The 25,063-nt window shown below is 35.6% G+C and overlaps 2 protein-coding genes across 3 annotated transcripts; both read right to left on the reverse strand.

Moving 5' to 3' along the window:
- Positions 1 to 2,158: 2,158 nt before the first annotated feature.
- LOC127086384 (uncharacterized) lies at positions 2,159 to 4,294 on the reverse strand. Its single transcript, XM_051027143.1, has 5 exons — positions 4,129 to 4,294; positions 3,327 to 3,377; positions 3,081 to 3,161; positions 2,809 to 2,987; positions 2,159 to 2,477 (listed from the first exon to the last, which is right to left on the reverse strand). The coding sequence occupies exons 1-5, from the start codon at positions 4,148 to 4,150 to the stop codon at positions 2,379 to 2,381; spliced, it is 432 nt and encodes a 143-aa protein (XP_050883100.1). The 5' UTR covers positions 4,151 to 4,294; the 3' UTR covers positions 2,159 to 2,378.
- A 7,788-nt stretch (positions 4,295 to 12,082) lies between these two features.
- Positions 12,083 to 17,122, reverse strand: LOC127086385 (COP1-interacting protein 7). Of its 2 annotated transcripts, none has more exons than XM_051027145.1 (8): positions 16,653 to 17,122; positions 16,385 to 16,561; positions 15,755 to 15,858; positions 15,591 to 15,648; positions 15,367 to 15,519; positions 15,097 to 15,281; positions 13,351 to 14,927; positions 12,083 to 13,238 (listed from the first exon to the last, which is right to left on the reverse strand). In XM_051027145.1, exons 1-8 carry the CDS (start codon positions 16,709 to 16,711, stop codon positions 12,375 to 12,377), a joined length of 3,177 nt encoding a protein of 1,058 aa, XP_050883102.1. In that variant the 5' UTR covers positions 16,712 to 17,122; the 3' UTR covers positions 12,083 to 12,374. The 2 variants fall into 2 exon arrangements, with proteins under 2 accessions (XP_050883102.1, XP_050883101.1); XM_051027144.1 differs by having other exon boundaries at positions 15,591 to 15,669.
- Between the last annotated feature and the right edge of the window lie 7,941 nt (positions 17,123 to 25,063).

The raw sequence follows: 25,063 nt of genomic DNA on the forward strand, positions 1-25,063 counted from the left end.
CCGATTTTTATGCACAAATAATTCGAGCGGATCGTCAATTTTAAAGGGGACGGTAATCGCGATTACCGAGCCGTTTCGGCTTTACTCGGTAAAGAAGAATATATTCATACACTTGTCTGCCATCAAATTATCCATGAGCTAAAGACGCATAAAGAATCATACACACGGTTCTACGAAAAGAAAGAAAACTTCAACGACGTTTATGAGTCTCTTGTTCCTTGCCTTAGCAGTCCGACACCAGAGGCAAAATGGATGCGCTTTCTCGACATGTGTCACCTAATAGCATGTGCTTATGATAGAGTGTGTGTTGATCTGACACGATACAGTTTTTCGGAAACCTTTTTCCCACTGCGCAACGTTCCACCTCAAAATCTAAATGATCGTATTATGTGTATTGGGCTTTCAAAATCAAGTCATTTTGTTCAAGTTTACTTGAAACCGGGATGCCCTATACCACTTACATCTTCGGAGTGGACGACTCATTCAACAAAAAAAGTTGAGACTTGACGAATCATTTTGCAGAAAGGATGCAAGATTTTGATAAATTGAGCAACAATGAAAGAGAATTATATGCACAAAAGTCCAATGGGGTACCACCAATAAATTTAGCCGACGACATATGTTTCGATTCAGTTTAATTTCTTATTTTACTAGACAAATAAGTGTATGTAATTGTGTCTTAATATAAATGAAGTGTTATATATTCATCATTTGTTCATATTTTGTCTTAATACATTTTTTATCTTCCCCATAACATTTGTATTTTTTGTAAATGAAAAAATATGTTTTGTCATAAGCTCTGTCTTGAAACTGATTTAGGAGAAGTTTCAGAGATACATCTCCGGAACAAGATAATAGGGTGCGGTCCCGAAGATATATCTCTGGAATCAGCATGTCAGCCATTGAGTGGTCCATATTAATTTATGGCTTCTATAAATCAATGTGCTCTTATGTTATATTTCATACAAATTGAAAATGTCTCAAATGTCACAACTAAAATTGACTGGTATGTCGCAAGTGTCTCGTTCTCCAGCTTTACACTCGAGCACACGTTCAAGCTCAACGACTTCACCTCCCTCGAAGATTTCAAAGACGAAATCCATTATCTCTTATCTTACGGAGACAATCGAAAAATTGTGAAGCTCGAGTACCGTTCACCGTCGATTGACAACAGAGGGAAGATTGAGTTTAACAAATTTGAGCTTAAGACATAAGCAAATGTAAGGGCTATGTGGAATACGTTTTTCCGTTTCAAAACAAAAACTCCAGTAGAGTTGGAAGCGACGATTTAAAGATCGGTCAAAGACATTCTGATGATGTTAAAGCGTTCATCTGGATATTGAAGTGTAATGTTACATTTTATATTAAACTCGTCTATATAATCCTGATTTATTTATCTTAATTTCAATTTGGAAAATCTTTATTTTTGGATTTGAGATTGATGTCTGTGTCTTATGAAATGTAACTATGAGAAATTTCCAAAGATACATCTCTGAAATAAAATAAACCAAACAATAGGGCGTCGCTCAGAATACGACAATAAAAAATCTGTTCATAAGAAAGTTTCTTTTATATCATTTTACATTTATTATCTAGTTATATCTAGTTGAATAACTAGTTGATCGACTAATTTTAACAAACACTTCAATTATCTTATGATGTATTAATCATAAGACATCAGCTATAAACTATGAAACATCACTCCTCAACTATAATAAACCATGAGCTATAAACTATTATAACAATCATAAGTCATCATCTATAAACTATAAGTCATCACTCATCAATAAAACATCAGCTTTAAGCTATTATAGCAATCAATCATCACACATCAACTAAGTAATCTTATCAACTAACCACTACTTTTATTATTTTTATTTTTCGGAGCTTATTGGAAAAAGAAACAATATACAATTAAACATCCCTTGCATAATTATTTATAACACAAACACAAGCAGCAAAATCAATACAAAGATGTATATTTGAATCTTCTACCACAATTTTTCTCTACAACATTTTATTTCTTTAATTTTTCCCTGCAACATTTTATTTCGTTGTTGTAGAAGAATACATGAGGAGAGAATCCAAGTCCCCCAAAAGATCAGTGTGTATGTGTTATAAAAGTTAGAAAATGCGAACATGCTGACAAACGGAGCAATTTGAGACTAAACAACTTTTAAGCATCAATCAAAAATAAAACAAAAGACAAATTTGAGACTAATCAACTGTCAAGTATCAATAAAAAATTAAACAATAGTTCGACGCAACTTTAAAAGTTTGTCACCAGTTAAATAGAATTTATTGAATTAATTTCTTTCCCTAGTTGTAAGCATCTTAGAGAGAGTACACATGCATACTCCAAAAAATGCCAAAGGCAGTTACATGCTCAATGAGGATCCAGAGTTCTTTCTGCATTCTGATAGCATATCCAAGTAAAACTGACACTTGCTAATCTCACTTCCGTAATTGTTCAGGCACTGCAACCATATAACATGATCATCATCAACACAAATAAGAAATTACACTAGGAAATCCACAACGAACATGAGCGATACTTGATTTAAAACAATCAAGGCAATGCAAGTATTAAGATTTCATTAACATTATGTGCTTGAAAAATAAATAATGCCAGACTCATAGTGAAGCCCATTCATAAACAAAACATCTTTTAAGGTATGTGATTGAGATGTTATTTTGAGACATATATTCAATGTTAAACAGCATATTAAATATTTACTAAAAACTAGTATTGATTATTTTAAACAAAAGGAATTATCAGGAAATAACAGAATTAGGGAAAAAGCATACATCCTGGAAAGCCTTTGAATGAATATTGCATGCATCACCACCAAAAGAGCTGGCAGTTGGTGCAGGGGCAGCAGCAGCAGCAGCCTCACTAGCTACAGTTTCATGTTGAATAGTGCGAGGACCCATAACGGCGTCCACAGCCCTATGTGCCACTGCACTTCCAGTGCCAAAAGCCATACCTGCAAAATATACGAAATTTAGTAACCAAACAAGAGCATGAATGTTGATATGGATCCATACGGCAAAAAAAACTTTTGGTTTGCTTTACATACCTTGAGCTATGGTTGAACCAATACCACTAAGCATAGATCCACCGCCACTCTGAACATTAGCCGGAGGAGGAGCATGGTTGACTGCACCAAAATTTAGAGACAGTGTTATTAGAAACAACGAGAACCCCTCACTCAATATCTCAACTGAAAAAAAAAATCAATATCTTGTTTGGATAACAAGAAATGTATCTTCTTAAAGCTAATATACTGTTTTAACAAAGTTTAAAATACTCTTGTATTGCTTACCTGGAGCGGGGCGAGCTGGTGCAGCTCGGGGAGCTGGACGAGCAGATCTTCCTACAGTAAGAAACAATTCAATAGGATCACATAACTTGGAAAAATTTCACTTTAATAAAAATACAGCAATATTAATGGTGAGATAATATTTCACCAATAACTTGTTGCATGTTTATGGACTCAATTGAATAGTATTAATGTTTATATACAAACTCCATCACCCGAGGGTTTTCACACTCAATGCAGACAATACCTCTTAGCCGCGGTGACAGTGACACGAGGTCAGCCGGAACTAATAATAGGTTTTCAAAAAACATGTCTAGAAAGTGAATTGATGATTTTAGAGTCCATTAAACCAAGAGCCCTAAATATGCGTGTGGATAGAGACACACGAGGTTGGGTTAGAAGCACCATACGAGCTTCTGGTAATTTCACAACCGATTTAACCTAACCCATGGCCCTAAATCAACCCAATAAATTCCTTTGTAGGTTATGTGGGGGTTTGTTTGTGGATCGGTCTGAACCACAGAACAACCAAAGTAAAAAGCAATTAACAGAAAGAAAAAAAATCAAAACTTCTGATAATATAAGAACAAATAACGGATCAAATATTTCGCAAATACAGGCTAAAAGAAAGAAAATCTACAATTTCCTTCAACAATTTAACGAAAGCCGAAAGCATAAAAAACCCTAGCTACGAAGAGGCATGGTGGGCGAAATTACAGCATAAAAATGATAGGGGGAGTATTGTGAAGATAACGGGAAACAAGAACGAAAATGCTAAAAGCAGAATTAAGAACGGAAACGTTACCGCCGGAGCTACGACGAGCCATTGATAAAGTTTTAGGGCAAAGAAGCAAAAGAGAGCAAAGGGGATTTTAGGTGGCAGAATTGATCTTGTCTTATGTATGTGCCAAGTATTTGGGAGTTGTTATCAGCTCTTAATATATAGGGGGTGACAAACACGGGGCGACATGCCCGTTTAACTGACTTTTTTTTTTCTTTCACTCTTATTTTTTTAACTGGCACCCCCAATTACTGATACGCCCCTCTTATTATTTACACACTTCGTTGATATTTAGGTAAAAAAAACCATTATCTCAAAAACGGTAAATCAAGACAAATCCGGTAGTTTATATAAGAAATTAGGGATAAATTTGTACTTAATTTCCCATCATCTTTGCAATTTTTTTTTGGGATTTCTAAAATTTTGATACGAGTTTTTATCAAATTTTTAAAAATTTAATATGAATTTTTACTTTTTTTTTGGAAAATTCGATAACACATAAAGTGCTCCGCATTTGTAAATTATTAGTAATTTATCTGATATTTATAAACTCGTATACTGGATTTTTCAACCAAACTCTAAAATTCGGTAGTTCAATTTTAAAATGCTATCCATATGCGCGTATGAGATGGATGGATATTCAACCGACTTTATTCGGTTTTTCATCATTGATATTGTATTTATTACTTCGCTTTTATTTGTTATATATGGCATAAATGATTCATTTTTTTTTGGTGTATTTTGTGAAAAATTTAAACGATTTTTGATAGCTCTGGCGTAAACCATTCCTTCATTATATATTTTAATTGACAAATATTTCTCACCCAAACCGACATGTTATCATGGACACAGTCTATTGAGAAATTGTTTGGTATTATTGTCGTTGTCATTCGTTCTGTTATGACAAATGAACAGAGAGGGAGGAAAGACAAATTGATCATGGATTGTGAGAGGGGAGGAAACTATAAGAACCAAAAATCGTATGAAGGCACTTTTAGTAAAAAATTGAAATGTCCATGTATGTTGAGATTTATGTAAAGCGGCAGTGGTTGAAAGGTAACGGTTAAATGTGGTGTTCACAATCATGAACTAGATAATGATTTAGCGGGTCATGATATATTAGGTCGCCTGAGACCCGAAGAACAATTGTTTCTGAATGATATGATAAACTACCACATGTCGCCGAGGTACATAGTGGTCGTCTTAAAAGATAGAGATCTTGATAATCTGACGAGCGTTACGCAGTTCTATAAGGCAAGATCTACATACTGAACAAGCAAGAGAGGTCAATTGACGGAAATGCAACATCTGTTGAACCTAATTCATAGTAAGAAATACGTGTACTAGACCAAAAACATGGAGAAATAAGATGTTACTACTAATATATTCTGCAGACATCCCGATTCTGTGAAGTTGTTGAACATATATCATTTGGTACTGATTTTTTAGTGTACTTACAAAACAAATAAGTATTGACTTCTTCAAATATGTACATTTTCGTTTATCTTCACTATTGTTATTGTTGTGAAACAACTTGATTCTGCGAAGCTGATTTATATATTTCATATTGTGTTGATTGTTGACTTCATGTACAAAACAAACAGGTACCAACTCTCACTACTTGAGATTGTTGATGTTACATCAACGAAGTTGACGTTTTCTGTTGGATTTGTCTATTTAGAACATGAAAGGAACGAAAAATTCAAATGGGCCCTGGAGAAGTTGAATGAGTTGTTCACATATGAAAAGTTACTTCCCAAAGTCATGGTGAGAGACCGGGAACTTGCCCTGATGAATGCCACAAAAGTTGTGTTCCCATCCTTAATTCGTATGTTGTATGTGTTTCATATTTCGAAAATGTTAGTATGAAGTGCAAGTTTTTCGAATATAATAGGTAAAAGCATGTTATGGATCTAGGGACCAAAGTCATGTATTCAGATAGCGAATATGAGTTTTCACAATAATTGAAACATTTTCAGGTAGTATGTGTTAATATCTCTTTATTTGTTAAGTATGTGCATTAGACATGGTTGACACACTATAAAGAAAAGTTTGTTGCTGCATGAACTAATAGAGCCACTCATTTAGGAAACACGATAATAAACTGGTGCATTGTTAAGAGTTTGATTTTATTACAGATTATGTGCATCAAACATGGTTGACACCTTATCTGTTTATTTTTTACATCTTTCTCAATTTTTGTTTTATAGGGTTGGGTTTGCTCATTGGAGACTCAAAAATATGTTGACTACTAGTCGTGGAGATTTGTGCAAAAGTTGGAATGTCGTGAACACCATGTTGAAGTTGCAATTAGGTGTAATCAGAACATCATTTTAAAAAAGTATTGTCAATATTAAGCATCAGTATAACACTCAATTTTACTCTAGATTGTATGGCTTCGTATCAACATATTGTATACAACACATTACAAAGGAGTTGTAAAGGATAAAATTTATTGATTATGACAAAGTTGCATGTGGTTGCTTTTTAGGACAAAACATGGGTTACGACTACTACAAAAAATACATACAACGACGTCACCATTACTACGGTCCTTCGAAGGACCGTGGTGATATCTCTAAATTCAGGCACCTATATATATTTTTTATTTTTAATTAAACATTATTAATTTATTACCACGGGTTTTTAAAACAACCGTAGTAATATCAGTTGACGTTTCATGAGTTTGATTCTTAGTGCCTGCTAATTCATAATGTCTTCAGTATTTTAGCACTGTCTTTCATTTTTATTTTAAAAAAAGAAAGTTATATCACTACAGTTCTTTAAACTAACTGTTGTGATATATTTTCTATTTTTTTTTTGAAATTTTAATTATTTAAAATCTGACATTTTTTTAAATAAAATATCATTAATGTAAATCTTATATCACCACGGTTGTCTAAAAACACCGTTATAATATATTTTTTATTATTTTTTAAAATATTTAATTGCTTAAAATCTGTCACTTTTTTTATAAAATTTCATCATACATCACAACGAGTTTGATAAACAACTATGGTGATATTATTTAATCACTTTAAATAGAGCTAGCTAACTTATCTCTTCAGTTCCATATTTTCATTTCCATCAAGAAACAACCTCTGATGAAACAACGCAATTTTCAACCCTAACCAAGCAACACCATTTTCAACCCTAACGGAAAAAAAAAACAGTTTCAACTCTAACGAAATGTACAACGCCATCTTCAAACCTGAAGAAACAACAACATTTTCAACCAACGTTTGTGCTTTCATACCAACGAGGAAGGAGCTGACACTGTGTTCTTCGTTCTTGACTAGCCTTCAGTTTAGTTATCGAGGAGGAACTCAAAGCTTCTGACAACATTTTTTCACTTATTCATCATGTTTCTGGTATGTAAACTTTTCCCCCATGCATCTATAGTACCATCATTTTCCATTGTTGTTTATGTATTTGTTGTTGTTGTTTATGTATTTGTTGTTGTTGTTGTTGATGTCATTGTGTTGATGATGCAACTAATGCTTATGTATTTGTTGTTGTTGATGTCATTGTTGTTGATGATGCCATTGTTATTGTTGATTACATTATTGTTGATGATGTCATATTGTTGCTTATGTATTTATTGTTATTGATTCCATTGTGTTGTTGATGCCATTGTGTTGGTGATGACACTATTACTGATGATGTAATTATGTTGATGATGTTATCATTAATGATGTGTGTGTCTTGATGTTAATTGTTTTATGTCTTGATAGATGGTGTCACACCTCGAAAAATGAGAACACGACTCTCGCGAAGCGCAGTCGCACACTCGCAGGATGGACTGAATAAAGTCACCACCGAACTTTATTTATTCCCAAAGAGGGAAAGGGAAAATATCTATAAAACCCCTAAAAGAAATACAATTATATTGGTAGTCGCAACCAAATCAGGATTCGGGAGTCGATTACGCAAGGGGGAGGTATTATCACCCCTCACGTCCGTTGTACTCAACGGGAACCGTTTAATTAGTTATGCGTGTTAGTGTTAGCTTAGAAATGTTAGGCTTATCGAGTTATTAAAAGGGAAAAGAGTAGGACAAAGAGGTTTATTTTTTTGTTAGGGTAGAAAAGAGAAAATGTTTATGGATTTTAATTAATGTGTCTGACGAAACTTTGAATTCTGCTCCTACATATCTCCGGGTGCAATAGAAAACTCAAGGTTTACGTAGTTCTAGATAGAATATGTTTGTTTGTTGGTCGATTTTAATGAAAACTATTTTGTATTAATCGACGTAAAACATTGTTTTACCCAAAACAGTCGAGGAGCAGACGTTTGTATCACATTGAATGGGTTTCTAAGTATCAACATTCATGGGAAAACGTCACTTATCTCAACTCAACGATCGTGGATGAAACATTTCTTTGCGTCATCTTAAGATAAAATGTCTTTCGTTTTTGAAAAAGTTTTGAAGGTTAATCACGCGGTGGCAAGAAAAGAGTTTGATTGGTTGGATGCATTTTTGGGTTGAAAGATGAATATTTATGACTTGCAAGCTCTTACAACTTGGGTCTAATACTTGGGACTACGTCTGAACCTTTCACCCAGGTAATCTTTTTCTTCCAATTTTATTAAGAAAAGAGTTTGAATATTTACAAGTGTTTCGAAGGGAAGACGAACACTTATGGCTTGCAAGCTCTTACAACTTGGGCCTAGCATTCGGGACTACGACTGGACCTTTCACCCATGTAGTATTTTTCTTCCAATTTAGTTAAACAATCAAAAGGAAATAATAAATATATACAAAACTCAAATAACTTAAATCAAAACAATCAACCTTTTTTGTTTGAAATTTTTGTTTTTTAATCTTTTTATAAGATAAATTGTTTGCCTATATAGGCGGAAATGATCCCACTTGAGGATCCAGCTAATTGATCGCCTCTATGAGCGACAAGGATCCCACTTGAGGATCCAACTAATTGATCACCTCTATGGACAATAAAGATCTCACTTGAGTATGCATCTAATTGATCGCCTCTAAAGGTGGCAAGGATCCCACTTGAGGATCCAACGTATTGAACGACTCTATGGGTGGCAAGGATCACACTTGAGGATCCAACTAATTGATCACCTATATGGGAGGAAAGGATCCCAATTGAGGATCCAACGAATTGATTATCTCTATGTGTGGAAAGGATCCCACTTGAATATCCAATTGATTGATCACCTCTATGGGCTTCAAGCATCCAACTTGAGGATCCAACTAATTGATCGCTTCTATGGGCTGAAAGGATACCACCTGAGGATCCAACAAATTGATTGCTTCTATGGGTGGAAAGGATCCCCCTTGAGGATCCAACTGATTGATCGCATTTATGGGTGGCAATGAGTCTTTCAAACGTCTCTCAGTATAGTATGTCTAAATAACTTCCTTGGTAAATGAGAACTCTTTTGATTTCCCATTCCTCACACTTGATAGTAATGACCATAAGGTTGTCATTATGAGGATGTATGTCAACCACATCTTTCTTCGAGAAGACGATCATGGAGTATGGCATTTGGCGCTCTCTTTCGGTATTGACCGCGATGAGGTTTTCTACACTTAGGATCTGGCGAGCGTACCTTTTTCGAGCGGAGTTGGTTTCCCTGCCTCAAAAGAATCCTCTTGTTATGTTTTTAAGCGTGTGGCGTGCATCTTTACTACCTTCGCCCTTTTGGCTTTGTTAGGTCTGGAGCTTCTAGCGTAGTCTCTCCTTCACGGGTTAGACTTGTCTGACGAATGAGAGGAGTCACCCTTCACATATTTCTTGAGGTGTCCTTCCTTTATTTGTGTCTCAATTCCTTGTTGAGCTGGTGGTAGTCTTCAATAAGGTGTCCTTTAACTCTATGGAACTTGCACCGCCTTCCTGGATCATAAACCAATACATCTGCCTTAGGAGCAGGCAATGTAGAGATGTGGTTCAGGTGAAAAACCTCACGCAAAATCTGCTCGCAGCGAGTGTTAAGGGACATGAAGTTCTCTACAGTCTTACCTACCCTTTTGAATGCCATCTTGTCATTTACGGGTAAGGTATAATTGTTTTTCCTTGGGTGGTGTGAGCCTTCGACGTCGGGAACACACTCATAGGGATCACACGCCTTCTTTTCAACGTTGTTCTCCTTGCCTTTTATGTAGCACTTTGCTCGGATGACCACTTATGCCAATGAAAGCATCTGATTATGGACGAGGGATTCAATAAAGCGCCCCACATTGAGTCCATTTTGGAATGCCCCTACAAACATTTACTGGTTTGTTTGGATGACCCTGATCGTGGCCTCATTAAAATGGGCGAGGTAGTCCTTCAATGACTCTAATGGATCCTGGCGTATGTTAAACAAACTTGTGGTAGACATCTTCTTGTGGCAACTGACAGCGAACTAGTATACTAGCTTCTTTACCAATTCCTGATAGCTGTTGATGGAGGCACGAGGTAAACCCACATACCATCGAAAGGCATGATCCTTGAAAGTACCAGATAACAACTTACATTTTAGGGAGTTGGACGTTCCTATGATAGACACATATGTATTGATGGAGGCTACATGATCGTAGGAATCACCGCGCCCATCAAACTTGGCCAAGGAGGGAGGTTCGTAACCCTCAGGAATAGACACCTATATATCTCGTATGAGAATGGTTAGGGATCCAACAGTTTCATCTCCTCCGGGGGATTAGACTCCTATTGGCATTGCTTGATATTGTGAATGTCCTCTTCAAGCGTCTGATTATGGCGGGGTAATTCGTCCATGGTGACACGCATCTTCGTCAGGGTGTCGGCATCACTGTTACCGTTGGTACCTTCTAGCATAATAGATGGAGCTTTACTGCTAACCATGATTGAAAATGGTTAGGTGCGGGAGTGAAGGGTGACAACGAGCGGGGTGATGGTTATGAAGATGATGTGGCCCAAGTTAGTTTTACCGGGACCCCACGGTGGACGCCACTGTATTGATAAAAAATTACATATGTGTGTTCCTCCTGCATGGGTAAGGGAACTCAGAGGCCTTAGTAGGTATATAACATTGTATGATGGTTAGGATTTGTCCATGACGGTGAAAAACCATGTATGACAATGTTTTACGGTCGTTTTAGGAGTTCTGCTCACATGAGGTGAGAAACCCTGTGGATGGAGATATGCTTATGTATAAGTTGATGAGGGGTACCGGTGTGTTATGATCAAACACTATGCTCTTAGGGTGTAATAATCGTCCTTCATCCCTTATGGAAGAGAAGTATTTATAGAGACTTCTTAGGGCCTAGAGTTTGGATAACCATGAGTGACGACAATCATTCCCTCCTAATTAGAAGGAATTATTGACCACTTATCTTTCAGAAAATAATGGATTTTTTTATCCTTTTAGTAATAATATAGTTGATGATATGGATTGATGAATACAATATATATAATTGATCATTAATATATATATATATATATATATATATATATATATATATATATATATATATATATATATATAACCATAATAATTTTAACTAAACTCAGCACTCTCAATCATTAATATTTCTATTATTTTCCTTTCTTTTGTTTTATATTAGAAACATCTTTTAAACAAAACTTTTTTAATTTAAAATATAGATTATTATATATAAGTTAAAGTTATATTTCTTATTTCTCGTAAATATGATAATTTTACTTATTATATTATGATTTTTGTTCCATTACAATTTTTTATTTTATTTAAGAGGATAATGATCAACAATGCCACATTTAATTTTACAATAATAAAAAATTAAAGTAATTGCCACTTCATAAAAATAACTGACTAGTTGTAAGGTCATTGACTTTTTTCAAACTCACAAATAACTAGGGATGAAATTGCCAACTTATTTTCAGTTTGTTTTCTTTGCAAATATCCAAATATACACGAAAAAAACATTGAAAAACAAATTGTATACTAATACTATATTTTCTATACAAATCTTTAAAAACTGAAATAAATAAAAACAATTCACAACCAATTAAAACTGAGAAAATGGATAAAAATAAACTCCATGATACAACACACAATTACAAAATTACTACTCACAGAAAATTGACTTCAACATTGTTAAAGAACACCAACATGAAAGCAAACATCACAACTTTCAATACCATTTACAATACAAGGAAACAAGAAAAATTTATGAGAATCTGAAAACTATCTACAATCTTCCACATGAATGAGTGTGTCCAAAAACAACAAATAATTCAACATGCCAAACACTTTCTGTTGATCAAAGAAAACTCATAACTAGCCTTAGTAAAGGTTCTTCAGCTCCTTCTTCCAAAGAAGAGAAGCTTACGGAATCCTTTCGCCGCTTTTGAAGAGTCCTCCTCCTCATTGATCCATTTCTTCCTGTTGTGGATTGATTCTTGGTTACTCGGCGGAGGTGTAGAAATTTGTATCTCCGAGACTTTAGGTGGAGTAACATAACTTTCATCTATTAATGGTTTGGTAGGTAATGCAGCAGTAGAAGAAGCTGTGATCATGTTATCACCATGAAGTGAAGGTAACTTGTCTGATACTTCTTCACCTCTAGACTGGTTTCCTCCGGACGGATGATCGTGATTTGGCAAAGACGAGTTCGTGCGAAGGTGGCGCATATTTTCATGCGGGGTTTCTCTTTCTGAAATCAAAGATCTTGGATGTTTCTCTGGTGATGCCTTGGATACCTCTTCAATGACTTTCAAATCATGATTGTTGTTGTTTTGTTCAACAGCTTTCGCGGCAACAGGTTTGATAGGCAGCACTAGTGAGGCTTTTGTTTCAATCTTAGTCTTCGCGTTAGTGTCGGATAGAACTTTCGCTTTAGGATTCGAAGATTTGACTTCTTTTGGGAGCTGTTTCTTCTGCAAAGGCACCTTATTTGCCTTCAAGGAAGGTTTCTTGGCTGGACTTGATTTTGGTTGGCTCGGAGAAACCTTCTGCTGAGTTACTCGGGCAGTAGCGAGGCGATTGATGGTGGAACTCCTAAGGACTGGTTTGTTCGATTTCTTAGTCTCTTCGTTAGATGGATGAATCTTAGGATTCCCTTTCTTAGTTTCTGTTCCAGTCTTCTTCGAGGAACTTCTTTCGGCGATTCTTTTCTGTCGTTGGATCATTAACTCTTCCCGTCTCTTTCTAGTTTCTTCTTCCTATGAATTGAAGTGACAAAAAAAGGTTAAAATATAACATTCTCAACTATCTTATAGATAATGTTAAGAAAAGAAAAAGTCGAGAAAAGACCGTTGTTACTTGTTAGTTTACCTTCTCGGATTTGCTCTTCGTAACCGTAGTTCTGCTTCCCGGCAATGTTCTACTTCTTGACATGATATCAGACTTGCTTTTCCCAAGAGATGCATTTGGAGCCTTTGACTTTGCATCTTTACTTGAAATTTTCCCATTTTTTGCTCCACTAGTTTTCTTATCCGCGCCTTCATGATCAGACGCACGGTTTCTATCGGTTCCAACGTCAGAAGGCTTTTTATTTGCTTCAGATAATGCAATGTTGTTTTCATAATCCATTTCCATTCTCCAGGGTGTTGCATTCTGCTCCACAGCTGAATCGCGATCAAGAACCATCAGGAGATCATCCGGCTCGCGAGAAGTTAAGGTTTCAGACTTCTTGTGTGAACCTTCTTGTGTTCCGTTTGTGAATTCAGTAGTGCCGACAATGTCTGATACCGAACTTATGTTAACAACTGATTGGGAATTAGATTTAGTTTCCGACGATCGAGCTTGAATCATGAAAGAGTCGTCAGCCAAAATGTCTTTCTTGTTTTTCTCTAAAGGTAAACCATCTGTAGCTGAAGAAGACACATAATATCTACCAGGTTCTTCGTTTCTCCGAGAAAACATCAAATCCTCTTCGGTACTTTTATTTTTCTGCATAAATGTAGGTTCATCCTTCCCTTCCTTGAAGTATTCAACGCGATTTCGACCCTCATTGTTCAATTCCCTTTGTGTCACAACAAATGAATCATTTGAAACTACTCGAGTTTTAGCAAAGCCTGCTTCGCTGTTAAATTCCTTTGACCTTCCATCTTCAAAATTTTTGTTCAGCATATACTCTTCCTCAAACTTCATCGGCTGTTTTTCTGTATCACGCGTAGAATCTTCCTCGTCTATCAAAAGAAGATTCTGGAAAGCATCCCAATTGTTACCGTCTTTTATGCCATTGGAATCAGAAACAGTTGAATCATTTACACTGCCAAGGTGTTTTGCGGTATGTTGTTTCTTATGGTGACGTGGGTTTGATTTGTTTCTTTTCTCAAAAGACGCAACAGCTTCCTCTACCTTGTGTTTCAAGGAATCTCCATTGATAAATTCTTCCTCGTTCGACAAACTCCCGTCTGTGACACTACCCTTTTCACCATCTCCTTTAGAGGTTATATAGTTTATATTACGTATAACTACTTTCCGCGAGGACTTCTTTCCATGCTTCTTTTTGTGCATACGCTCCGCTGACGAGTTCTTTTTGCTTTGCTTTGAATCAACATCCGAATCACTCTCGTAGCTAGACTCAGACAATGTAGTTGATTCATCTTCTTCAGAGCGCTCCACTACTTGAGATTGTTTGTTTTTCTTCTTCTTCTTTTTCTTATACGATGTTTTATCATTGTGAGACCGACCCTCGTTTGGAGGCCATTGCATATTCCCCGGAAAATATGAAGAGGGAGGAACCTGCATACCAGGATACACATATCCTTGGTATGGAGGCATTTGTTGGAATGCATGACCTTGAAAATTGTGAATGTACTGCGGATGATGATTCGGCCACGACTTTGGTATTTGAGCCCTTCCATCGGTTGACGGAGTTTGACCTGATGCTGGCAAGGTATCATCTGCAAAAACAAATTTTGTTCTAAGATACTATGTAGCACTGACACCTCTGAAAAAAGATGTGTCTGCGTCAGTGTCTGTATTTGAAACTGACACTTGTAATTACGTATATGATAAAAGCTTAATTAAGTTGTTTGTCCAACCAGATCCTTAGTAGTAACGGAGGAATACCTTGGCCAATGTCCAAACTGGCATGGCTTGGGGTTGACTCATCTTCACCCGCAAGTACGATTCCAGATGTTCGCAAGTAAGGCAACACGGGTTGAGAAGACACCTGCATGGCTGCGATCTCATCCACCCAAAGCTTGTCTTCATTCTTTTGTTTGCATAGCTCTAAGAAATTCAAGCAAGCTTCCCTACATGAGATACGGAATTATATTAAACGACAAAACAAACTGTTTTAATCGATGAATGTTACTATTCTCCAATATGCTCGCGGACCTTAAACGCGAAGCTCCAAAAGCATCGGCGAAACAAATAAGCTCATCCATTGATTCTGGATAATATCCCGCAACTAAAGCACGTGCATAGGCCATTGCTTGTTCTTTACAAAGCATAGCTTTACGATTGTCTAGAACACGTTGAAGGCGAATCCTACAATAAATCATCGACGAAAAATTATTACAAAGATGTATGCACATACATGGAAAACATCAAATATATACCTCGAATTCTCTTCATGTCCGTCTTGATTGGAGGAATTAGTCGACCTTTTGACACGCCCTTCAGCATATGACAGATTTCCTGTTAATTCACTTGGAACTTGTGTAATTAATCCAATCAAAAGAAAGATTAAGGTACCAATGTGATTATGGTTTCTCATCCATACCTTCTGCCTCACTTGATTGAACTGAACCTTCAATCTGCACAATCTCCTTTTCTATGGTCACAAACCTCTCTAGAACTTCTGGAGTGCTTACAAATCTAACAAACCTATATAAAATGAACCAAAACAAATACACATTATTGATCTGTTTTTATAGAAAACCCCCACCACAGTTTTAACCGTAACTATTTCTAAAGTTACAGATTTGACTCATCCGTTCTGAGACGAGCCGACACGAACTCCATAGACGGGAAACTCGCAGCCAACTGGGAGGGACCGTAAAGGATCAAGACCAACACAGGAAATGGGGCCTACACTCTAGAAACTCTGAATCCGTTCCATAATTTGGTTCTCTGAAGTGATCTATGAAACACGGACACTCAAAACACGACACCGACACTGACACAGCAACATCAATAATAATTTGAAAACTGAATAAATATCAGTGTAGGTGTCACACAATGACTCATACATATTTTTTTTCCAGATGCGTCAGTGCTACATAGGGAGTGACCGTGATATGCGTTGGTGTAGAACTTTTTAGATTAACAATGTGAAAACTAAGCTCTACTTTCAACCAAATTAATCAAAAACAACAAATGTTACAGAAACCAAAAGAGAACAAAAAAAAACCTTTGCAGGGTGGCTTTGGTGAACCATGGAGCAAATATACCAACTGGATGTAGTGTGATGGAATAGCCCCCTTTTGAAATCTGATCTTTGGCACATTTAAGGTGAGAAAGAAAAGGTTCTAACAGCCCAGAAGCTAATCTTTCACTCACACCACCAGCAACAATCACCAAATCACATCTTCAACATAAAACACAAAAAGTCAAAACCACAATAAAAAATCAAATCTTTTTCTTTTTCCTACAATTGATCTAAAGTTGCGAAAAAGAACCTTGTTCTTGTTGGTGTGAGTTGAAAAAGCGCATGATCAAGACAAGAACTTGGATCCATAACTAGATTCACAATGTTGTTGAAATCCAAACCTTAAAACCGGATCCTTAAAAGTCTATGTTCATCATCCCTTTGAATTATGATGCTTCACATGGTGATGGAATGGAACACATAAAGATGCTACTTAGTGGGTCCAATCCAACAGAACATGTTGTTTCATTGTGTTTCTTTTATGACAGATAAACACATGTTTTTTGGTAATCCAATTGAATCTGATCCAAATGTAAGAGTGTGGTTGAGAGGTCCATTCTTGTTAACTTGTGATCCAAGAGAGTTGTTTCACTTTCTATATTGGATTAAGTTGTCGGTGTCATTCACAGGTAAAGTGTGAGTGAGTGAGTAAATGAGCAGCAAAGAATAATCACTCTTGTTGCTTTCAATGTTACACTTGTCACTACCAACCACACTAAATATTGAAAAATATACAAATAAATACTCTCTGTCAAATTTCTTCAATGAGCAATGTAACTATATTTAAATTGTAATTGTTTCAACATAACCTTAAAATGTAAACAGGATCAAAAGTGAATATTAATGTTTAGGCCATAAACAGTTGCTTGTTACAATCTGTTGTTCGCAATGATTGGAGTCAATTAATTAGAAGAAGCTAGGTGTCTATAAGATTGCGCTTTTGGTACAAACAAATGTATATCTCCACAAAAAGGAAAACCGACAAATAGTAGTAAGACAACCATAGCTCACCGATTATGATGACAAAACAAGTTATGGGAAAGTTTGTTTCTTTACTTTTTAAAAATAACTTTATGAGGATATATATAAATTTCTGATTTTTTTTTGGAAATAATCATATTTTTTAATTTTATTTCATAATTCTTAAAGTAATTTATTTTTAAATAAAAAAAATTGAAATGTAGAAATGTTATAAGATGAAATGACGACTCTATTTAAGAATAAGAGTGTCGTCAATTTATTGGTCTAACCAATTCAATTAAGGGTCATGTTTAAAGTGAAATAGTTTGCATTCATGTATATTTTTTTAAATTAAAATAATAAATTATTTAAAAAATATAAAATATTAATATTTAATTTAAATTACTTTTACAAACGATAATATTTTTAACACTAATGAGAACGATTGAGTTGGTCATATTGGCCACCGGTTCCACCCCCTATCTACCCTAACTCGTCGCGCTTGCAGTCGATTCATCTAGGTGTTTATGGATTATGAAAACATCACCATCACCAGATTTCCTAATAAATTCTTGCATTTCTTATTAGTCTTGAGTATGCATTGACGCGCTATCGTAACTGGGTTCATGGCCCATGATCCAATCATTTTTTCTCGATAAATTTCTCAATCTCATACTTTGTTGAAGACATCTTGATCCACGCTCACGACACCAGCTTGTTGAGATAATCGATGTCAAGAACAAAGTAAATATGAGAGAAAGAATTTTTCTTGATCAAGTAAGAAAAAACCATTCACTTTTCAAAGAGAGAGAAAACTCAGTTATTGCATTCACTTTTTCAATGAGTGTTAAATGATTACAAGTGAAATAAAATAACAACCAACCTCTCTTCTAACAAGTGAGAGAGCAACCTATTTATAGACTACTAGCATATATATGTTATGTATGAAGATAACACGTATACATGACATACATAAGTACTACATAACATAATACATAAGTTATCTCTGACTATTGCATGCTTAAACAAACTTCAACTATAACAAGCACATTCGACCTTGTCGAATCCTAAACCTAACCCTGTCGAGACTGAAGTTCGATCTAATACTACATCAAGATTATAAGATCGACAATATAACAATGAGCACATAATGTACAAGAAGATGGAGGGAATAACCACCCATCAAACGTCCACCAACAAAAGGAGACAAAGTTAAAAAGCAACTATACCACTTAAGCTAATATGAAGAGAAATTAACACACAATAAAAAAAAATACGCAACGGAAATAAAATTTCCCAACCTTATAAAAACTTATGAGATAAATAACAAATATATGGTAGTAAATCAAACATATAAAGGCATATGAGAATACCAATGTTTTAACGTAAAAAATCCTCAATGTGAGAGTGAAAAACTAAGGGTTGTCCATACCAAAAAAATAGCTCCACGCAGTGGTTTAACGATATTCGACGCACAACCTAACATGGCCAAAAGACATGTCGGCCGACAGAAGAAACATGTGGTGGCATGTTCAAGAGCTATGGAAAGGAAAATCATCACTCAAGCGATTGTTGAAGAAGAAACATGTGGAAGTAATGCGAATGAAACCCCGACGGAAAGTGAAAATGGAGCTTCGATGGAAAATCTGCAGGAGTCGGGTTATATGATAGGGAATTTTTAGAAGAATGAATATGATGACACTACTGTGAAGATGATTGATATAGAGAATCCAGTTCTAAAGAATGCTGAAAAACTGTTTGAAAAAAGGCGTGAGAGTCCAGATGGAAATAATGTAGAGAACTTATTTGAGAAAATGCATGTGGAACCCCTAGGTGGAAAACCCTGGGTGGAGATAATCCAAAGGAACAATGACTATAATCGAGGCCTAGTCGTTGAATATGTGGCTCCAACTCTGGTGAATGGGGAAATTGAAATCCTCATTGATGAAACTGATATAGAGGAGGAGTTGAAATTATGGGAAACAACTATGATTCTATATGCATTGGGTGAAGCGCTTTCAATGAATAGAGTGAAAAAATTTATGGAAAAAACTTGGAACTTTGTAGCATTACCAGACCTCTACTACAACGTCACAGGATAAGTCATTGTTATATTCAAAATAATGGAAGAGAGAGATAACTTTATGGGACAAGGACCATACTTCATCCTTGGAATTCCATTATTTCTAAGAAATTGGTCAACTGAGTTTGAGACAAAAGAGGATATGATGTGTGTTCTCCCCTTATGGACTGCAATTCCACACCTCCCACTGCAACTTATGGGGTGAAAATAGTATATCAAAGATAGCTAGTGTGAATGCACGACAAGGAAACTTAGGATATCCTATGCCAGGGTGCTGGTAGAAGTAGACATAACGAATATGCCTAGGGACCATGTTTGGATCAAGGATCATAATGGAAAAATGTTGAAGCAAAAAATTGAATATGAATGGAAACCTAGATATTGTCAAAATTGCTTGAAGATATGACATGATTGTGCCCTTAAGAAAGCAACTCCAATACAGAAAAATGAAAAGATATGAAGGCCAAAAGCTACACACCCTGAAACAAAAGAGAGTTATACCCATGTAGCCAATAAAGCTAATAGTCCTGATAGGAACGTGCCTACAGAAAACTGGATAGTGGTGACAAAAGGAAGAAGAGACAAAGGCAAAAACCCCATGGTAACTGAATGGAAACCCATGTGCTTGAACAAGGTATGTTCGATCAAAATAGTTTCAATCCCCTAAAGATTGGAGAATGTCTTATAGGGGACCCTTCCCATAACCCATGATTGTTACATGGAATGTGAGGGGTATGAATAAGGAGGCTAGGCATAAAGATATTTACTCCTCTTGCTCCGAGTTCCAAGTGCCTATCATTGCTTTACTAGAAACTAGAGTAAAGAATAATAATGCAGAGAAAATCAGAAATTGCTTTGGAAATAAATGGACATATGCCAAAAATTATATGGATCATAATAATGGGAGAATTTGGCTGATATGGAATCAAAACTTTGTGAACATCAAAATCATGCAGACAACGACTCAACTTATACGTGTTGAGTATGTGGACTTGATCATAACCTCATACACATGGTGACTGTCATATATGCTTATAATAAACATAAGCAGAGAAAATCCCTTTGGGATGATATTGAGAGAATATGGGAGAACATGACCTATCCTTGGATTATCATATGGGACTATAATAATGTCTTGACTAGTAAGGACATGATTGGAGGGAACCCAATTCAAGACAATGAGTTTAAAGACCTTGCTGATATGATGCATAATCTGGGCCTGTATGAAGCTTTGACCAAAGGTTATTACTACACTTGGTCAAACAAAAGTAGCCAGAACACCATATATTCTAGAATTGACAGGATGATTGGGAATGTGCAATGGTTCCAAACATATCATAATTCCATTGCGGAAGTGATGGCCCCTAGAACTTCTGACCACGCCCCAATGAGATTTAGGGCACACACACAGGTCCTATACAGAAGGACCATCTTCAAATTCCTTAATTTTATTACTCAATACCCTTCTTACTTACAGATTGTTGCTCGAATCTGGAAAGAAAATGTTAGAGGATCTTCAATGTATAGAGTGTGGAGGAAACTACATAGATTACAACCATCCATCAAGCCTTTGATTAAAAGTGTGACTGACATTCAGATACAAATTCAGCAAGCTAGACAAGATTCACTGCAGGCACATGAGAATCTTAATAGCAACTTACTTGATAAACAGGCTATTGATCAAGTTAAAATCTGCAATGATCACCTGTAAGACACCAATTTTGATCCTAAGATCCCTCATGCTATTCTCATCATATGTATTAACATTGGGATCACACTTTGGCATCCTCCTTACCCCTCATTCATTGGGTTTGCATTGGGAGAGATCACCAAACACATTTGATTGTATCATACTTCATTTTTCTTTATTTACTAACCAAAATACCAAAAATATGTCATTGTATAGTTTAACTGCTTTTGTAGGTAGTGTGTATGCTCACCTTTGATCTATCAAGCTCATATCTAGGGTTCAAGACCCTCAATGCAAGGAGCTCAATCAAGAAATGGTTTACCATGGCTCTAAGTATCATATATGGATCCCCATGATCTTCACATGTCATTTTTATCAATAAATCATCAAGAGTTTGAAGCGTGTTTGCCTTGGAAGCCCTAATTCATCTGGGTATCTTGTGTGATTTCTTCAACAAGTTTCTTCACCAATTGGTCAAATATTTCAAGGGATACTTCACATTTCATCATCTTATACATATATGATCCTCCATGAGTCTCAAAAGTCAAGAGAATATCAAGCTAGCAAGTTGGTTCATGGTGGTTGACCAGAGGAATTCAACTGGCCAAAACTGGGGTTCCCTTGACCCTATCTCCTACAATTTTTATCATATGAAAATTATTCCAAGAGAAAAGTTACTCTAAATGACATTCCAAACAACTTTCATGTTGAGGTCAAGAGCTCGTTTTTCTTGGAAAGTCATTTTTTATGGTGAAAGATTATAGGTCATTTTGTCTAAACCCTAATTTGGAGGTCAACTTCCCAAGATCATAACTTGCTAATTGTGTATGATATGAAGTCCATTAAAATTACATGATAAAATTCAAGATGTCTACTTCAACTTTTATGTTTGGAGGAAGTCCAAATTCAACTTGCAAATACATGTGCCGAGAAGAAACATTATAGGTCATTTTGGGCCAATACCATTGAACAAGTGATTTTCCTCATCTTCTAAAATGCATAACTACTTCATCCAAAATCCAAATGAGGTCAAATTTATGACCTTATTTAAAGGATTTGAAATAGCTACAACTTTGATGAAGGAACTTTTCTCATTTAAAGTCCATAGGAAACGTTATTCAAGGTGGAAGAAGTGAACATATGGCTTGATACTTAGAATTTTTTTTGATATGTTTGATTTTCCAAACTTCCACCTCAAAATTTATCATGATCCAAGCTTCAAATGAAAAACTATTCAACATGAAAGTTGTTTCTCTCGATCTAGCCTTTCCAAAAAGTCCAAAATCATCTCATTTGGACAAAGGATGAATAACTTGCGCATGGGTTAAAGTTGAAGGACCATTTGGATAATATCAAGTTCCACTTTTCATACACGAATGCATGGCTTGACAACATGATTTCAGCATGGCTTACACTCAATTTTGGACCTTGGTGCATCACTTGATGGACCTATCACACGCCCATGCAAGCATGCAAGAGAGATTTTCAAGTTTTGCCAAAAATGGAAGTGTGCAATTATCAATCTCATTGGCCTATAAATAGAAGCTCTCTTGCTCATAAATAAGGACCTCATGCATAAGCTTTGATTCAGCAACCCTAAACCCTCACCATTAAAGGATAAGCTTGAAGATTTTCTTTGAAAATTGAGTTTCAAATCTCCAATTGTTTTGAGATTGAAACTCCAAGAGTCCATCCCTTTCCTTGATCCATTTCTATTCCATCAAGCATCTGAAGCAAGGCCAAGCATAATTGAGAGCAAGATCGTGCCAATCTGAAGCTCCATTGAAGGTGATTTTCTAGATTTTTCCACTCTTCGATTCTCTCTTATTTCTCCACTATTCTTGTTGATTTTTGGTTGTCTGAAGTCCTACCAATGTAGGCAACACGATTGAGTTGCTTAGAGGTTAAATCGAAGCAACTCAGATCATGCTCCTCAAAATTCAACTCCCTGTATCTTCCTATATACTTGGAGTTAGACAAAATTGAGGCTAGATTCGAGCTCCTGAGCATTTTTTATTTGAATCCATGTCTTGCGTTTTCATTTTGGTGATGGTTGAAGGTGGACCAGTCCGGTGAGGTCCACCAGAGAAGAAGACCGGAGCTCTGGCTCCGGCGATGTATTGGCAAGTCTCTGAACCACATGATCCATTCAAATTGTTTTAATCTTGAGCGTTGATTGTGATTACCATGCGTGCTGCGCAGTTGACTGATGACCACATGGAACACGCGCTTTAGACCATTTGATTTTCCACCTCAATTAATGAGGGAGATCAGATGGTCTACGTATTTTTGATTTTCTTAATTTTCATTTTAATTGCTTTATTTTTATTAATTCATATTAATTTTAATATTGATCCAAAAAATATGGGACTTTCACCAAAAAATTTCAAAAAAAATTCTCTTTTATTTTCTAAATTACAATTATTTTTTGGATCAACATTAATATTTTTCATGATTTAATTGTTTTTGTGCATACTTTTAATTGTTTAAAAATACTTTTGACTTTCCAAAAATTATGAAATTTTTTGTCTAAGGTCCTTTGACCTTCATTGACCTAGGATAAATATCTTGGCCATTTATTTGGTGTTTTATAGAGAATTTAGGTTTTTGATCAAACATAATTTAATTTAATGCATTTTAAATTGATTTTTAATTGTTTAATTGTGAATAAATTGTGTTGAGCTATTTTTATTGACTTGTGAAGTTTAACTATTGTGTTTGGGCCTTGGTCAAGGTTGATTTGACTTTGTTGGATTAAAATCATTGGATTTAGGGGATTGATGAAATATACATTTCATCTCCCAAAATGAATGAATAATTTTAATTTGATAAAATTCCTCCCATGACCAATTTATGTTTGTCTCATTTCCCCTCCCTCTTCATCTTCAACCCCATTCTATCCCATCCATTTCATTGACCAATGATATCTCTATATCCTAAGGCTAATTGGTTCATAAACCAATATAAGTATGGATGAGATTAGGTCCACCCTTTTGTCATCTTTTTTTAAAGTGTGATATGTTTTAGGAGTATGGTTCATTATACCATATCTCTAACATGCATTAACATTAAAATTTCTATTGCCCGACCTCAGATAGTTGTGACTTCTACATAAGTTCAATTACGATTGCTTAACATAGCGCTAAATTTTGACTCTAAAAGCATAACATTCTAGTAAGTGAGATTGTAAGTCTCCCCCTTTTCATCGTATTGTGTGGAAACTTGACCTTTTTTCCTTCCTTTGGAAGATGTCTTGGTTCTTGGATCCATGCTTGTGAATAGAGGGTTGGGTGTTCTCCAAAGAATGACTTAAACAATTGAAAAGCAAAAACAATACTAACATCTAATCAACTAACATTTGACTAACTTTTAATTTCAAGTCATTTATCTTATGCATTTTAAATTCAAGCCCTTTTATCATTTGCCATTATTCATATCATTTAACTTGTTTATTTTAATGTCATTTATACTTTGCTCACTTGAGCCATGTATTATGAATATATTGTGATTGTATATACTTATTTATGTATTTTGTTTTGTGTTTGTGGTCTTAGGACCTCAATGTACATAATAAATAACAAAAACTCTTAAAAATGTTTGTGTGGACTGTTGGATTTGATCTGAGACTTGGACTTAGAATTATGCAATACTTCATATGCAAAAGGACTTGGCCAATGCCAACTTTTTTGAAGCCAAGTCATTGTGAATTGAACTTTCATCTGATGCAAGTATTGAGATCCCTTTTGATTTCATCTTCTATATGGTCTTGATGCAAATGTTACTTTGAACCTCTGTCCAATGCCTATTTCTGAGCCATTCAAGGAGTATGTCATCTGATGTATGAGAGATTATGAAGAATACTATGGAGTTGCTAACTTGGATGTGGATATCTTTATTTGATGCCTTGCTCTTCATCTTTCTACTTGTG

Source organism: Lathyrus oleraceus, chromosome 5, assembly GCF_024323335.1.
Source record: "Lathyrus oleraceus cultivar Zhongwan6 chromosome 5, CAAS_Psat_ZW6_1.0, whole genome shotgun sequence".
NCBI lineage: Eukaryota > Viridiplantae > Streptophyta > Magnoliopsida > Fabales > Fabaceae > Lathyrus > Lathyrus oleraceus.